The sequence below is a fragment of the Mixophyes fleayi genome, chromosome 4 (genome assembly GCF_038048845.1).
Source record: "Mixophyes fleayi isolate aMixFle1 chromosome 4, aMixFle1.hap1, whole genome shotgun sequence".
Lineage (NCBI taxonomy): Eukaryota > Metazoa > Chordata > Amphibia > Anura > Limnodynastidae > Mixophyes > Mixophyes fleayi.
The window spans coordinates 196,235,219-196,253,240 of record NC_134405.1 but is presented as its reverse complement, the minus strand read 5'-3'; the positions used below and the strand labels follow the sequence as shown (position 1 = coordinate 196,253,240).

The 18,022-nt window shown below is 37.8% G+C and overlaps 1 protein-coding gene across 1 annotated transcript in view; it reads left to right on the top strand.

Annotated features, from left to right (window-relative positions):
* NELL2 (neural EGFL like 2) overlaps window positions 1-18,022 on the top strand; it is a 252,389-nt gene that overhangs the window by 170,170 nt on the left and 64,197 nt on the right. The window contains exon 12 of the mRNA XM_075209076.1: window positions 1,219-1,347. Within this exon, the coding sequence (XP_075065177.1) occupies window positions 1,219-1,347 (129 nt within the window). The remainder of the gene's footprint in view (window positions 1-1,218; window positions 1,348-18,022) is intronic.

The window sequence follows — 18,022 nt, the reverse complement described above, 5'->3', positions numbered from 1 at the left end:
GATCCCTCCCTGGGATCTCCTTCCTATGAATTGCATAAGTACATTTTTATCATTTTAACAGTTCAATGTGGTCGCTAATGATTTTGGCATTTGAAAATGCAGCATATTTTACAATCACAAGCTATTTTCTTATTATCTGATCAGAGACCAATATTTAAACAGTCAGAGCTTGTAGGTTCCAGAGTTTCCAGAAATATAAACATGCATGAGTTGGGGTCTTGTTTACATTGGGGTCGATAAGCAGCTGTAGAACACTAGTGCTATTACTGCTTTGTAATAAACAGGCCCCTAGTAATTTTTCAGTAAACTGCAATAACATTTTCCACCAGTAAGTAAAATATACAGCACCCTGCCTTAGCTCATTTTATCTTTTGTGAATGTCATACTAATCAGGGGCGCACGCAGGGGGGAGGGGGGTTTCTGGGTCTCCAGAAACCCCTCCTCTCCATTAAAGAAGTGCCCTACATATTGGCACTGTACTATACAGCAGCCGCGGCGCTGTCAAAGAAGCGTCCGCGGCGGTGCTGTATTGTATACAGCCTAATGCTGTATTGTATACAGCACCGCCACGGACGCTTCTTTGACAGCGCCACGGCTGCTGTATAGTACAGTACTGCCTAAATGGAGCTGCTGCGCATGTGCAGCAGCTCTTTCGTTTTTTTGGGGGGGGTTTTCGGCGGAGGGGAAACCCCCCTCTTAAAAATCCTCCGTGCGCCCCTGTACTTAAAGCACTAAGTTTTATTGTGGAAAATTTGACCACCCTGGGGCTACTACAACAAATATGTTCATTATAATCCATGCAACCCGTCAGTGTGTATAGGTGTGTATTATTTGATATGTAATAAAATAAGCATTTATTGTGTTTATTATTATTTCTCACATTACTGTACTGTGTGTTAGTATACTTGAAGTAAATAAAGTTTAAAGTAACCTGTATACATGTGATCATTTCATATGATTCCTGTAATTATTCTGATTCCAAAATATGGTGGTTCCAAATTTTCCTCATTGCTTCCCCTATATTTATAATCGTAAATTATGCATTGCTGACATCAAATGTGAGGGCCCAACAAATCACATAGGTAAGTGCTGTACTGACAACAGTAGTTTATTTTTAAGAAAAAGTATTGTGGATGATTATTTAGCATAACGCTTAGCGCATCAATTCCTACAGTATTGTATGTGATATCTAGTAAAGAAATTTGTGTTATCATTTAGGTTACGACTTCTGTTCGGAAGGACATTCTTGTATGGAATACTCCATCTGCAAAAACCTAGATGACAAAGCTGTTTGCATCTGTCGTGATGGCTTCCGGGCTCTGCGAGAAGACAATGCATATTGTGAAGGTACAGTTACTGCATATAAATATAATGAAAACATATATTGCCTATAGTTAGCATTCACCTTGAGATGAGTTTGCAGTGTATATTAATCAAGCTCTCTACATTAACTCCTTAACACAAGCAACATGCTGTATATCTAAAGAGGTGGCAAGGTAGTGTGTATTAAAATAATTTAATTTAGATTCTTAGTCTACCGCCATTAGACAGCATGTGACATGGTACTGTGTATGATGGAACTTCTAAATATAAATAGTCGTGAAGTGGAAAGTAAAGAAGAAAAACAGGATGCTTTATGGTTCACTAAATCAGTTGGAAATAACAATCGACAATAACTGACTCAGCAGATTAGTATGAACATATCAAGAAACACTAACTGAAAAACAGGATATAAGACCTTCCAGGTATGACATTTGAAAATGGGGATATTGTAATGATTTTGCAACCTAGTCACTCCTATTCAAGGAGTTAAATGTATGAATCTTAATTTAATAGAGGTACATTTGATCACACAGTTTTTCAGCATCAGATTGATGTTAACCTTACATTGTGCTGTTGGGGGATTCTGCTCCTTCCACAATTAAACCGTTAGATTGTAAGCTCTCACAAGCAGGGCCCTCTTCTCCGGGTCGCTTGGTCCACCTGTGTGTCCTTGCATCATGCCTCTTGCATGTTCTGTACAACTCCTTGTTCTATACCATGCCTATTACATCTTCTGTATTATAATTTCTTACAATTATTGTATTTCTGCTTTGTGAAGTACCTGTACTTTGCTTTTACTTGTTTCTGTATTTTACTTGTTGGTCCTCTACATTTTTCTACTATACTCTATTTCCCAACTGTGCAATGTTGCAGAATGTTGTGGCGCCAGTTAAATATATGATAATTATAGTAATATCAAAATCACAGTCTGTGGCATTCTGCTAGCCCACATAACATGCAGCACTGTCCTTACTTTCTCAATCACACTAGAGGACCGGTCACTACCTCCTATCAGAACAGCACACTCCTCTCCTTAATTACCTGGTGCCGTTGTGACTATATTATGATCTGACTGGATAGAAGTCGTTCTTTCCTTAAATACATCACATATTAAATATAAAATGGTGCATTGAAACTATTTGAGTAACTTTTCTGCAACCGCCTATCTCCCTTTCTCTCATCTCACTCCATTCTTGACTGCAATCGGGCTTCCGCACCCAACAATTCACTAAGACTAAATAACAAAAGTGATCAATTATCTACTTACAGGAACATCTAAGGGTCACTTCTCCATTCTCATACTTCTAGACCGCTCTGTTGCTTAAAGCATCTTAAATGTCCGTACAAAATACTCTCCTTCAAGCCCTCTTTGGTCTACTTCTGACCTGCACCTCACCTTGTCTCTGGAACCCCCCGTACTCCTGCCTACAAGACTTCTCCCATGCTGCTACCCACTTATGGAATTCCCTACCATGCCCTATCAGACTCTCCCACGGCCTTCAAGTCTTTAAACGTTCTCTGAAATCTCATCTCTTTATTACAGCTTACCGTACTCCCACCTTAATTACTTACATTAGTACATCCTCACAACTGTCCCAATCTCCTCTTGTTTCAGCTCCCTCTTCCAATTAGATTGTAAGCTCTCTCAAACACAGGGCCCTTCCTACTATTTAATTTCATGTATTTATTTTGTCTATCTTGTATGTCTTTGTTTTATATGTGCCATGTTTATCACACTGTCCGGCGCAGTGGAGCACTGTGGCAACTTAAAAATCAACTTCAAAAAATGGTTTTAGACAATTTTTCTCTATTGTCTATGCTCAACACATATTATGGCTGTTTGGCGATTTTCTTAGAAATAAAACAGGCAATAACTGAAGGCACAATCAAACAGCTGTGAAATACATCAAAACGAAATAACAAGTTTATTTTTTTAAATTAAATAATATTTTTTTTTCTTAAATCCTGGCTGTTGTGTTTAAGGAGCTCTGACTGATATCTACAGTGGCATTTAGTGATACATTTGTTTGTCCTTGTATGTTCTGCCCATGTTTGTGTGGGTTTCCTCCAGCTGCTCTGGTTTCCTCCCACACTCCAAAAACATGCTGGTAGATTAATTGGTTGCTGACAAAATTAACCCGTTTGTGTGTGTGTCTGTTTAAATCCATAATTTTTAAATCCATATTTATATTAATGATTATACCAATAATATTTTATAATAGCACATTTTTCATATGCATTCTGATGTGACCTTATATTGCACATACGCTTGTACATATACTGCAGTCTGTTCGATAAGGCAAGTACCGTTTAGGCAGAGCGTACTTACACCCAGATTCAAATTGAAATGCATCTTGAGATCCGCTCCGAATTGAATACGGTTGGAACTCTGCTCAATTTCAGTGTTCTTTTTCAAAACGCAAGTTGTGTCCGAACTTGAATCAAATAATATATGTAAACATACTAGCCTGTGGGTGTGCTCTCATGTCAGAGGGTGTGTGTGACATTTGTTGCAGGAGGGTTTCTTCCAAACTATGTGCCCCGGGTGTGGTTGGGAGATGTTGGACTTAGAGTACAGAAATTGCCCGGAGGTTCACTCTCATATTCTTGATTAACAAATGGATCCACAGAAAAACTATGTTGTCCTTTTTCCCAATGGATTTAATGTAAGACAAACCAGACATTTAAAATTCAAACTAAGTGACCATACATATTTGTTTTATATACCATGCCAATCTAAGGGATAGATTAGGTTTCTAATACAATTATGGCAAAATTGAGGTCCAATGTACCCTCAAAATCTGGTATCAAAGGGTCAGTTAGTAGTGCCTCATTTACATACCATAAACCATTAGGAAATAAATGAAGATGTCCCTAGACATAAGCTGAATTATAGCTTGAGCAGACCTTAATATTTCTATAATATTAGGTGTATTTCATGGTGGAGATAACTCGTGTTTGTAAATACAGATAGAGCAATTTTTATGAGACTAATGATGTAACACGGAAAAACACAGAGCAAATGTGTTATATTATTGCCATTATTGCTCTGTGCACTCACATAGTTTGAGTTGTTTTGTGCTTAAATTGACAAGGCATACCATGCAACTGCTGTCTTCCACTATGTGTCATAAATAAACTTGCTCTATCTGTATATAATGAAGATTAGAACAGAATAATTAAAGTTGATGTAAAAGATGCTTTAATTAATATATATATATGCCACAAGCATAGCACAGGTATTTTATACACTAAAAGTAGAACAATAGAACTTGTCCATGGCTTTCTTGATAGCGATACCCATGTTCCTGTGACAAGTCTACCTTTGCCTAATTGGTTCAGGACCTCTCCATATTCTGAAAATGTCCTGTTTGGCCATTACTGACAGCATACATTGTAAAGAAGCGTATTCAATATCTGGGATTCCCGCTATTTGTGACATAATCATTTTACTAAAACTTAAAAGTCTTTGGGCTAGATTTACTAAGCTGCGGGTTTGAAAAAGTGGGGATGTTGCCTATAGCAACCAATCAGATTATAGCTGTCATTTTGTAGAAAGTACTAAATAAATGAAAGCTAGAATCTGATTGGTTGCTATAGGCAACATCCCCACTTTTTCAAACCCGCAGCTTAGTAAATCTAGCCCTTTGACTTAATAAACATAAGGTTTAGTTCCAGGAAATGGATTTATGCCATAATTTCAGTTGCACTGATGAATGGGCTATCGGCAGGGACCCTTCGGGAAAAACTCCCCACTGAAATAATCGCTTTCCAATTGGAAAATCCCTTTAATAAAGTCTGTATCACTGTTACTTTACTAACATATTATCCTATTACAAGACTTGCACTTAGTAATTATGGGACTGGTGGTGGAGGCTAAAGACTGACAGATTGAAATTGAGGGGGATTTACAGAGTAATTAGTGATCACTACCCTGCTTGACTAGTAGTGGGGAGGACATTGGTGACGAAAAATGTTCTTCGTGGCTGCAAAAAATCCCATATGGTATTTGCTGGTGATTGTACCAATTCTGTTACTAAATATTGTACTGAAATGTTATATCCATGTTTATTTTGATTGATAGGTCGCTCACAACTGAAAGATGAGAATGACATTTATAATATCATCTGTGCTTGTACTTCACAAGCGTATTCCAATATTATTTGAAAACAAGTATATGAGATTAAATGTAATAAAATATGACTTGACAGCCGCTCTTTAAGATGATTTACAACTTATTCAATTGCTGTACAATTTAACAGAGATGATTAAAGAAATGTTACCATGAAAGCGAAAAAAGTACTGTATTATACTTTGCACGGTATGTGACCCGCACAGCTATTAGACCAGGCAGTAGAAAATGCTTTAATTTGCATCTCCCACTGTGTTCACTGCAGCTTCTCAGACAACAAACATATTAGTTCTGTGGACTATAATTTGTGTTACATTTCATTACTATGAGCACAGTTATTAGTGAGTGACACAGTACAAGATATACATTTATTGTAAAGGGGTTATCTGATAAGGTGAATATGGAGGGAAGAGTGGACATTTCCACACTTTTCTCCATATTAGCCATAGTTATATACACCTCCAATATTCCTCTCTGACACTTTGCGCAGGTGTCCTCTGAAGGGAGTGCCTGGAGGCAGAGGGCCTACAGCGGGCATGCATGATAATGTGATTAATCATTAACATGCTGTGTGTGCACAGCTCCCTCCCCTCCACAGTGTGCCAAAGACCTCCACCACCGGACGTAAATCCGCTTCAGTTTTTCTGCTAAAATACTGATTAATTATATTAATCTTAAGACTATGGGGACATTGGAACGGTCTTGATTACATGCCGCTTATATATGTAATATTTTGCATAATATATAAAAGTTTGTACTTCATTGGACAGAGTACACCTAGAAATACTGTTTTGTACAAAAGTACAATTTGAAGGTGCTAAATGCATTCTATTATAATTACAGGATGAGACTTGGTCTTTGTCACTTCTGCCACAATGCATCTCCATTCTATATGTGCATACCTTTATTTCATTTAAATAATATTTGCCCACAAACCAAAATAATTTTTTTTTGCATGTCTGTGCAAAAGTAGGCACACTCATTCACCTAATCCAAGAAAGCCTCCAGTTTGCCCCAACCCCTCCTGTCAAATCTGTACCCTAAACCCCAAAAGCAGGTGCATTTGCTCAAAGCATATATATATATATATATATATATATATATTAGAGAGAGAGAGATATATGTGTATATATATATATATATATATATATATATATATACATATATAATGAGAGAGAGAGATATATATAGATATACAGTGTATGCATGAGATATGTATAAGTCACATATACTTTGGGATTTTCATTGACAAATGTAAATGTGAAATAAGCAAATGATTTTTTGCATAAATAGAGCTGTTTTAAGTAAGATTGACACAACTGCATTTACAGTGGAGCGATATTAAACAAAACGTAAATACTATTCATACATGTGTATTTTGCAGCACAAACATTAATATATATATATATATATAAATATATATATATATATATATATATATATAGATAGATAATATATATATTAATTTGCATATTCTTCATGTGGTAAATACTGACATTTTTAAGGGAATGTCCAGTGATCAGAAATTTTCATCATGACCTAAGTTCTTGCCTTGCTGATTTGGACTATTTTGGGCCATACCAGGGAACTCTTGATGTTTCACTCCAGTCTTTCTACACCCACATATACAACTTACATTTTCCATACTGCCACTTCTAAATTTGCACTTTGACTGTATATACTAATATAGATGTAGCGCTGGCAGACCCAGAGGTCTGCACACCGGTTCCCCGACCTCTGGCTAGTGACTAGTGTCACGGCAAGCCTGGAGACCAGCAAAAATAAAAAAAACAGAATGAGCAGAAAAGATAGGAAAGCATGCTCGGAAGAAAAAAAACAGAAAGGTGCAGCAGCTGGAAGAGATGAATAGCAGGCGAAAGTTTGAGCATTGGATCTGAATACAGTGGCGCTCTTTGCAAGTGTGAAGCCACCATTATAGTGGAGCTCTATTTAATTCATTTTGATTCCTTACTGTATTCAAAATGTTGTCAAAAAGTTTGCACTACGAAGCCACGTGGAAACAAAAAGTTATTGTGCATGCAGAAGAACATGAAAATAGAGCTGTAAGTTGACATTTTGACATTAGTGAGGTAAACATTCATTGTAGGCGCAATTCCATATAATCAAAGCTTTTTTTCTGTTGGTGGCACTGACATTAGTGTGCGCCTTACGATCAATGGCACATTAGAATTGATTAAATAAATACGGTATTATAAATTTGTAAGTTTCCACAGTGCTCCATAGCGCCGTACAGTAGGGAAAACAGGACATATATAAAACAAGCATATACAAGGTAGACAAAAGAAATTGATATATGAAAACAAAGGGTATGGAAGACCCTGCTCATTAGAGAGCTTGCATTCTAAGTGGAAGAGGACACAGCTGAAACAAGAGGAGAAAATGTGGGTCAGAGTAGAGATTGGGACAGTTGTGAGGGTGTAATAGTGTGAATAGTATTATCGGGCACAAGGTATGCTCTTAAACAGATATGAGTTTTCAGAGAGTGTCTAATAATTTATGGCCTGGTCAGGAAAGTCTAATTTGGCTTGGTAGGGAATTCCATAATTGGGGAGCAGTAAGGAAGAAGTATTGTAGGCGGGAGTAAGAGGCGTCTGTCAGTCAACTTCTGCCTGGTCTCCCCCTACTTTGTCTCATGCTCTGTACTCTACACCAATGTTTCTGCTCTCAGGCTTGTCTCATGCTTCCAGCTTGTCCACTTTTCCCCTCTGTCTTGTGTAATTTGAATGTTCTCCACCTGATATGTTTTTCATTGTCTACTACTCCCTGTTGTACATTTTTGTTGCTTTTTAAATAAGTAATAATAATAACAATTAATAATTTGTCTCTACATTTGTACCCATAGGGAGCAGCAGGTCTTAAATGGTCAGTAGCCAACAGTACAAAATATTGGGGTGTGTATGTACTAGGGACGTGACCTCTCAGTAATGAAATGATTGCAAGTGTTTATTTTGAACTTTTAATATGTTTCTTTAACATACTTTCACACTTTAACAAGGTGTTTGCCCAAATGACATAACAATTTTTACTTAAAAATAAAGACATCTGAACTAAACCATCAAACAACACATAATACATTTTATAGGGAAGGTAATAAACACTTGGGAAGGGCAGTTTTTTTTTATATTTTTTAAATATTATTAATCTGTTAAACCTAAAATACAAATTGGTTCATATAAAAAAGGAGTTACTAGTAGCATTTATATATATATATAATTTCCATACCTTGACAGAATTTCAGATATTTTACATTTTGTTTACATTTGCCATTCAGCTCAACCCTAGCTATATCATGTGTTGGAAGAGGCATAGTTTTCTTACATGCCTCTTTATAAAGGTCTGCTGAGACCTAGAATGTGGAAATCAGATTGGGGTGTCAGCTCATAAGACGGATGTCCTGAAAGGGCAACTACATTAGCGAGTGGTGTGGCAGATCTCGGTTATCAGAAGGAAGTGTCGAATTTTAACAGGGGGATTGCAACTTTGTGTACATTACAGACACAATATGAGATATAATATAAGAATTCTTCTTCCAACCATGCAAGTGTAATATTCACTCATATAAATAAATATAAAAGGAAGCAAAAAAAGAAATAACATAGTTGTTTTTTGCTTCCTTTTTTATTTTTATTCATATGAGTAAATATTACACTTGCAACGTTGGAAGAAGAATCATAATTGAATATAAGTGTTAACATTATTTTGTGGTATCACGTGCATAATAATTGGTGTATATCACTATTTTATGAGAAATTAAACCGTGCTGGGTAGTATCCTATTATTTGTCAAATTTATACTTCTCCACAAGTGGTGTATGGTTGTTATGATTAGATCTAGCTGTAGAGAATAGTGAAGAGCTGGTGGAGATTTCAAATATTTTTTTTAATTACAGACATAATATATATGTCCTTGTTTTGTTCCATTCTACAAAATTATCCTGCAGTGCAAAATGCCGTTAGATAAAGTGTTTGTGCAATGCTGCAAATGGCACCACAACAGCTTTTCTTCATATTTTACATAGTAAATTTGGTCCACAGTACATTTGTTCTGGGCATCTGTAATCGCTGCCTGTTCTTATTGTTATGAGAAAAGACTGTCCAAGCTAGATTTCTTTACATTAGAGAAGAAAAGATTAAAGAGGGAATAATCTATAAAAAAAAGTCTGTTTAATGTAAGGTCCTCACACAGGAGATGAGGTCACACCTTGCAAAGAGATTAAGCGGTAGATGTATCAAACCTTCTAAAAAGGAAACGTGGAAGTTTTCCCCATAGCAACCAATCAGATTTTAGCCATCATTCATCTAGGGCAGGGGTAGGCAACCTGCGGCTCTCCAGGTGTTGTGAAACTACAAGTCCCTGCATGCTTTGCCAGTAGATAACCAGCAGATAGGTGGCAAGGCATGCTGGGACTTGTAGTTTCCCAACACCTGGAGAGCCGCAGGTTGCCTACCCCTGATCTAGGGCATTACAGAAAATGATGGCTAGAATCTGATTGATTGCTATGAGCAACACCTCCACCTTTCCTTTTTAGAAGGCTTGATACATCTACTTCTGAATCTCCAACTGAAATACAGCCGTGAAACTGGAATGCACTCAAATAAGAACTAGTATTAGCAGACAATGTAGATGAATTTTAAGAAAGGTTTGGACATTTTCCTAACAAAACAGACAGGGTTGCTAGCATTAATAATGCAATACAGTTTGTTTTATTCAGGATAGTGTCAGATTGCTAGTGTGGCCAGGGCAGGAAAGAAACTTCACTTAGGACTAGAGATGCTCAGGCTAGGTTCCCCGAGAACCGAACACACCCGGACTTAGCAGATCTGATTACCGAGCCCTTTCGTGTGCCCTCGGTATTGAATTCGAAGCAAACCGTCATCGTTACATCATCGGATAATCTTGCAAGCTTTGTATTCTATAAGTATCGCCCTCCACGGCGATCCAGCGCCATTTCACAGAGGGACACCGAAGGGGTAGCACAGTTCTTGGCAGTCTCTAGTGCAGTTGGGCAGCGTCATAGGTAGAAAAGAAAGAGGAGGGGTAGCAGTGTTCTTCAAAGCCTCCAGTGACATTCAGGAGAGCTCCATTGCTAATTGTCATTGCTGAAATAGAAATAATAGGTCTGGCAGGCTTGGTCTTCTATATCTGCAGTCACATTGTACTGTGTTATTGTTATGTACTTGCCCTTAGTTTTGCCCTCATTCAAGATGGCCGTGATTGCATCATGAAGTTTCCATCTTGGATCTCTGTTATGAACTTGCCCTTACAATAGCCCTTATCCAAGATGGCCGGGACTGTCTCATGAAGATTCCATCTTGGATCCCATTTCCTGTTTGGGCCTAGAAAAGGCACTTCCTGTTATGAAGCCTTTGCACGAGTATTGTGTTTGTCTCTGAACCAGATGCTTCCACAGAACCTTGCCTCCTTGTGATTTGGACTACAAGTACTTGATACTTCCACCAGACCTTTAACCTCTTGTTACTTTGGACTTTATTTGTTGGACACTGGAGATTTATTTGTATACCAAAATAAATCCTTTTGAATTCAGAAATACCTGGCTATTGGGTTCGTTTGTGATACCAGAAGCGTGACAGGATACTCGTGCCCAAAATGACGGAGCCCGCCGGGTCAGAACCATCTGCTTTACAGCGACTTGCGGATCTGAGTTTCCACATGCATTCTGCTTCAAGACAGCTACAGGAATTTCATGCAAAATTTCAAGAACTGGAGACCCAGTGTACAAATAATTTTCAACAGCAAAATCAACACGTAACGGAGTTGCAAATAAATGTTCATGAACTCAAAGATCAAATAGCGCTACAAAATGGAGTTATTACAGAACTACAGGTGCGGCTTCAAGAAGTTAATGCTGTAGCACCTTCAGCTGCAGTACATCAGCCCACACTCCCACTACCTCCAGCCCGATTCTCAGGTGATCGTAAAAAATACAGAGGTTTTATTAATCAATGTAATATGCATTTTGATTTACATCCTACTTATTTTTTGACTGAGGTACAGAAAGTACGTTGTATTCTTTTATTGTTGAAAGATGATGCCTTGGCATGGGCTTCTCCTTTGATAGAAGCAAAAAGTCCCATATTACAAAATCTTTCTAATTTTATGGATGCAATGAACCAGATATTTGATGATCCAAATCGAAGTGCTACTGCTGAGTCAGTTTTATTAAAAATGCGTCAGGGAAGACGTTCAGTGGCTGAATACACCTCTGATTTCCGAAGATGGATTTTGGACACTGATTGGAATTCGGCAGCTAAGCTGTCTGTTTATCGAAAGGGGTTATCTGAGTTCATTAAAGATGAATTATCTAGAGCTGATGCACCCACTGAATTTGAAGCCTTTGTTAAACATTGTATTCGTATTGATGCTCGTCAAATGGAGAGGAAACAAGATAGATGGGGTTCCATGTGGACTCGTCCTAATTATCCAGAACCAGCAATATCAAATTACTCTGGAACTCCTGCAACACAACAAATTGAGGAGTCTGAGCCAATGCAAATAGATACCATTCGCAAACAGATTTCTATTGAAAGAAGAGATCAACGACGACAAGAAAATCTCTGCTTGTATTGTGGTAAATCTGGACATTATGTTTCTAATTGTTCTCAACGACCTCGCAAGACAGTTGCTACATTAATGGAACCCAAAGACTCTGACCAGGAATCTATTATTTCATGCTGCTCACATCAACTGAATGCTATTATTCCTCAAATCTCTTCACTGTCTACATTGGAGAGAGAGAACAGAAGAATAAAGAATCATTTTTCAATACCAATACAACTTAAGATAAACTCTCAACTTATTTCAACCATGGCAATGCTGGATTCAGGAGCCAATGGTAATTTCATGGATATAGATTTTGCTAAACAAAACCATATAGTATTTCAAGAAAGAAAGACCCCTGTATTGATGGAGACAGTTGATGGGTCCCCTCTGAATTCTGGTCCCATCACACATGAGACAGAACTTATGTCCTTGATGATAGAACCCAATCATAAGGAGGAACTCACTTTTTTTCTCATCTCTTCTCCAAATTTTCCCATAATTTTGGGTCTCCCTTGGTTCACTAACAATAACCCAGCCATTAACTGGGAGTCTCAAACCCTAACGTTTCAAGATCCTATCGGTATGGTCCTGCTTGCACAGGAGGAGAGTCACATCTCAGTGTCCCCCTCTTCTGTGGAGGAACAATTGCCTGTTCAATATCAGGATTTTGCAGATATCTGTAACAAACAAAATGCTGACAAATTACCACCCCATCGACCATATGATTGTCCCATTGATCTATTACCTGGGGCTGCTATTCCTTTTGGTCGGATTTATTCATTAGCTGATCCTGAATTAAAGACACTAAAGACTTACCTGGAGGAAAATGAAACTAAAGGTTTTATACGTCCTTCAAAATCTCCAGCAGGGGCTCCTATTTTTTTGTAAAAAATAAAGATGGATCTTTGCGGCCATGCATTGATTATAGAGAATTAAATAAAGTTACTATAAAGAACAGACATCCACTTCCTCTCATCCCAGAATTATTGGAAAGACTGCAGACAGCAAGTATTTTCACAAAGCTTGATTTAAGAGGAGCGTACAACTTAATACGCATTCGACCAGGTGATGAATGGAAAACGGCTTTTCGAACAAAGTATGGACATTATGAGTACCTCGTGATGCCGTTCGGGTTATGTAATGCCCCTGCTACTTTCCAACATTTTATAAATGATGTCTTTCGAGATTTGCTTGATCTGTTCATTATTGTATATCTTGATGATATCCTTATCTTTTCTAATTCTTTACCAGAACATCAAGAACATGTTCGAATTATTTTACAACGGCTACGTATAAACCAATTATACATCAAGTTGGAGAAATGCGAATTCCATCGTACTCAAATAAAATTTTTGGGTTACATTATATCCCCTCAAGGACTGTGTATGGATCCCTGTAAAGTGCATGCTGTGGTAGATTGGCCCATACCTAAAAACATCAAAGATGTGCAACGATTTATGGGCTTTGCTAATTTCTATCGACGTTTTATAAAGGACTTTTCTGGAATTGCTGCCCCCATTACTCAGCTCACAAAAAAGGTTTCCTCCTTTCAGTGGTCACCAGCAGCTGATAAAGCTTTTTCCATTTTGAAAACTAAGTTCACGTCAGCTCCTATATTAATTCATCCTGATCCTACACTCCCATTTGTTTTGGAAACTGATGCATCAGATTCAGCTATAGGAGCAGTAATTTCACAAAGAGTAGGAGAAAAAATGTTACTTCACCCCTGTGCTTTTTATTCAAGGCAAATGACTGCTCCTGAAAGAAACTATGATGTGGGAAATAAAGAACTTCTTGCCGTTATAGCTGCCTTTTCAGAATGGAGACATCTTTTAGAAGGTGCAAAGCATCAAGTGATAGTCCTCACCGATCACCGGAATTTGGAATTCCTTAAATCAGTAAAAAGATTATCTCCCCGACAAGCTCGATGGGCTCTCTTTTTAAGCCGTTTTGATTACCTAATTTCCTATAGACCTGGATCGAAGAATGGAAAAGCCGATGCCCTCTCAAGAGCTTATGCGGAGAATCCTCAACAGGTAAAGCCTGTTCAAACAATAATTCCTGATTCAAATTTTTTGGGGGTTATTTGTACAACGGAGTTATTAACAGAGATCAAGAATGGATATGAGATGGATTCTACCCTCATGAATCCTCCAAAAAATGTTAAATTATCTTATGACAACAGAGTCTGGCATATGGCACATCAACTATACGTTCCAGAAAAAGCACGGTTAAAGGTCATGCAACTATTCCATGACTCTAAATTAGCAGGCCATAAAGGACTTCAGAAAACTCAAGAACTGTTAAGCCGTTCATTCTGGTGGCCCAACTATAAGGAAGATATAGCAAAATATGTATCCTCTTGTACAACGTGTGCCAGATTTAAGACTCCTCGTGCTTCTCCTTTTGGACTACTACAACCTTTGCCAATACCTACACGTCCATGGGATTCCATTTCCATGGATTTTATTGTAGAACTTCCGAGATCTAAGAATATGACCACTATCTTTGTGGTAATTGACAGACTGACAAAGATGGCTCACTTTATACCCTGCCAGGGTACTCCTACAGCAAAAGAAACAGCCGACTTACTTATAAAAGAAGTTTTTCGTTTGCATGGCGTTCCTAATGATGTGGTGTCAGACCGAGGCGTTCAATTCACATCACGATTTTGGAAACAGTTTTGCAAATCCCTTGGCATTGTGGTGAACTTGTCCACTGCATTTCATCCACAGTCAAATGGACAAACGGAGCGAACAAACCAAACACTTGAGCAATATCTCAGATGTTATATTTGTCACCTACAGGATGATTGGGTTGATATCCTCCCCATGGCTGAGTTTGCATACAATAATTCTCAACATTCATCTACAAGATTTAGCCCTTTCTATGCTAATCTAGGATATCATCCAAATATTTGTCCCAATCTACCTTGTGACTCTCCAATTCCTGCTGTGGAAATAGACTGATTATTATGCAAAATAATCTTGAATTATTAAAAGAGACTTTGAAAACTGCTCAAGAAAGATATAAACGTGATGCTGACAGATCACGAAGGGCTGCTCCAACTTTTAGTATTGGTGATGAAGTATGGTTGTCAACTAGACATTTAAGAATGAAGGTACCATCTGCTAAGTTGGGAAGTAAGTTTATTGGTCCATATAAGATCATTGCACAGATTAGTTCAGTGGCTTTTAGATTGGATCTTCCTGATTCCATGAAGGTACATCCTGTTTTTCATGTATCATTACTAAAACCTTCAGTTAAGAATCCATTTCCTGGTCGCTCTTTGCCTCCTCCTGAGCCAATTCAAGTTGATGAGCATGAGGAATTTATTGTCGAAAAGATCCTGGACTCTCGTATGTTTCGAAACCAATTACAGTATCTGCTACGTTGGCAGGGTTATGGGCCAGAAGATGACTCTTGGCAATCTGCAAAGGATGTTCATGCCCCACTTTTGGTAAAAGCATTTCATAGACAGCATCCTGGGAAACCTGGTCCTAAGTCGTCCAGAGGACGTCGTTGAGAAGGGGGCATCCTGTTATGTACTTGCCCTTAGTTTTGCCCTCATTCAAGATGGCCGTGATTGCATCATGAAGTTTCCATCTTGGATCTCTGTTATGAACTTGCCCTTACAATAGCCCTTATCCAAGATGGCCGGGACTGTCTCATGAAGATTCCATCTTGGATCCCATTTCCTCTTTGGGCCTAGAAAAGGCACTTCCTGTTATGAAGCCTTTGCACGAGTATTGTGTTTGTCTCTGAACCAGATGCTTCCACAGAACCTTGCCTCCTTGTGATTTGGACTACAAGTACTTGATACTTCCACCAGACCTTTAACCTCTTGTTACTTTGGACTTTATTTGTTGGACACTGGAGATTTATTTGTATACCAAAATAAATCCTTTTGAATTCAGAAATACCTGGCTATTGGGTTCGTTTGTGATACCAGAAGCGTGACAGTTATATAGGTAACATACAAAGAGGAGAGCTCCATTGCGAATTGCACCACTTTTCTTTACACTGACACTGCTGTGTGGCAATGTTTCCTAGATGTGCTAGGAACTGCTGTGTGTTTTAGTTATTACTCTGTCGCTTAGCATCCAGCCAGGTCGCTGCAGTCTTTGTTTGAAAGTGTATGAAAATAATATTGTGACCTGTGAGGTGGTTAAAATTGACTGCAAATGACTTGAAATTAGTGTTGTTGGGATTAATAATAATTTAGGGGAGGGGGGAAGCACAAATATGTGAATTTAGAAAAAAAAATAAATTGGGACTTTAGAAATTCAGATCCAAAACCAAAACTAAAACATGGGGGTCAGTGAATATCTCTACTTAGGACACGTTTTGCCTTCCCTTAGACCAACTGGGAATTTGGAGGATGAAAGACTGAACTTGATGAACATTTCTGGGTTTTTTTCAACCTAAACAACCATGTAATTATTGTTCTGGGTTATAAGCAGGGACAGGCCAGGCCGGTCCCATAATGGGCTACCTGGGCTGGGTCACTGGACCACCTGCATTTTTTTCCTTTAAAAGTTGAGTCTTGCCCCCCCCCTCCCAGGCAAAAATTTGCCAACCCTGCCCTGGTTATAAGCCATTTTAAGCTGAGAGAGGCCCACTGCCTGTGTCAATCAGCAGACTTGTTATAAATTGGCAATGGGCTTCATTTTAAATATATGCAGCACTAATAAGCTTCTGAAACCTTTACATGTACATATTTGTGAGTATTTTTTTATATGCCTAAAATAGTATGGTTTATTCTGTCTTTCTGTTAATAGAAATGTATTCTCTATGTTTCAAAGAACACCAGCATCCAGTTTTTCTGCATACATTTTATTTGAATTGTGAATGTTCATATTACTCAAATTCTACTTTTTACAACACTTCTAATCATAAACCTGACTATGAATCTAATTTCTCAAGAACTGTTTGCATATGTACTGAAAGGTAGCTCAAAAGAAGAGACTGAATAGGAAACAATTCTTACTTCATCATGAATATTATATTATAATGCACTATGACAGAAACTAACCAATATACATAAATACCAATTGTTAGGTAACTGCGGTTTTCATTTTTTGGGGGGAATTTTTTTTTTGTGTTGTATTTCTTCTTTTAAATAGAAATGTCTTAATTTTTTGAAATGATGTGAGCATTATAAGTCAGGGACAGTAGCATTAATAGTATGAAGCCTATATAACAATGGTGAAAAATGACTTGGTTGATACATACATTTTAAATTGTTCTAGAAAAAAAGACTTCCATGGCAACTGCCTAGAAGTTGGATAATGATGGGAAAAGGGAACATTCAGAATGAAGCATGACACATTTTCTTTATTGTTGCAGTGGAATTCGAGCGAGTATTGCATTGTCTGTCAAGTTATTATTTTGTAGTTCCAGAATCTTCACGAAAACTATAATAAAATGAACACTCCGATAATGGAGACATACTGCGACAGTCATTATTTTTAGTCTTTGGCTGCAAAAATTTAAAAAATAGTAGAGAAAAAAATAGAGTGTTCATATCTGGTTGTTTGGAAAAGCCTATGAATTGAAAGGTGCAAAATCCAGAAATGTGTTAAATAAAGAATATATTATGGCTATTCTTGTCACTTCAACTAAAAAAAAAATAAAGAACTGGTAGTTGCTCAAATCAATTTATAGGCTATAACAGGTGCATGAAAGGGTGGGGTTATCCTAAAAGGAAAAAACACAGACAAATTCCCCCAGCACACTGCTATAGCCAGCAACAGATCTGCTATTTCTACTGTAGATAAAAATGCAAAAGTCTCAGTTGCACACTTTTGCAAATGTATGTTGAAGCCACCCACCACTCCAAGGTGCTTTTGCTAATAGGGTGGTCCTACTCTAAACAATGAGTCCCATATATTTGGGCCATACATATGTGTTTTTAAATTGAGAGCTAACTTACCAAAGAGGTACCCCAGAGACCTCCAAATAGCAATCCAATGTCAGTACTCC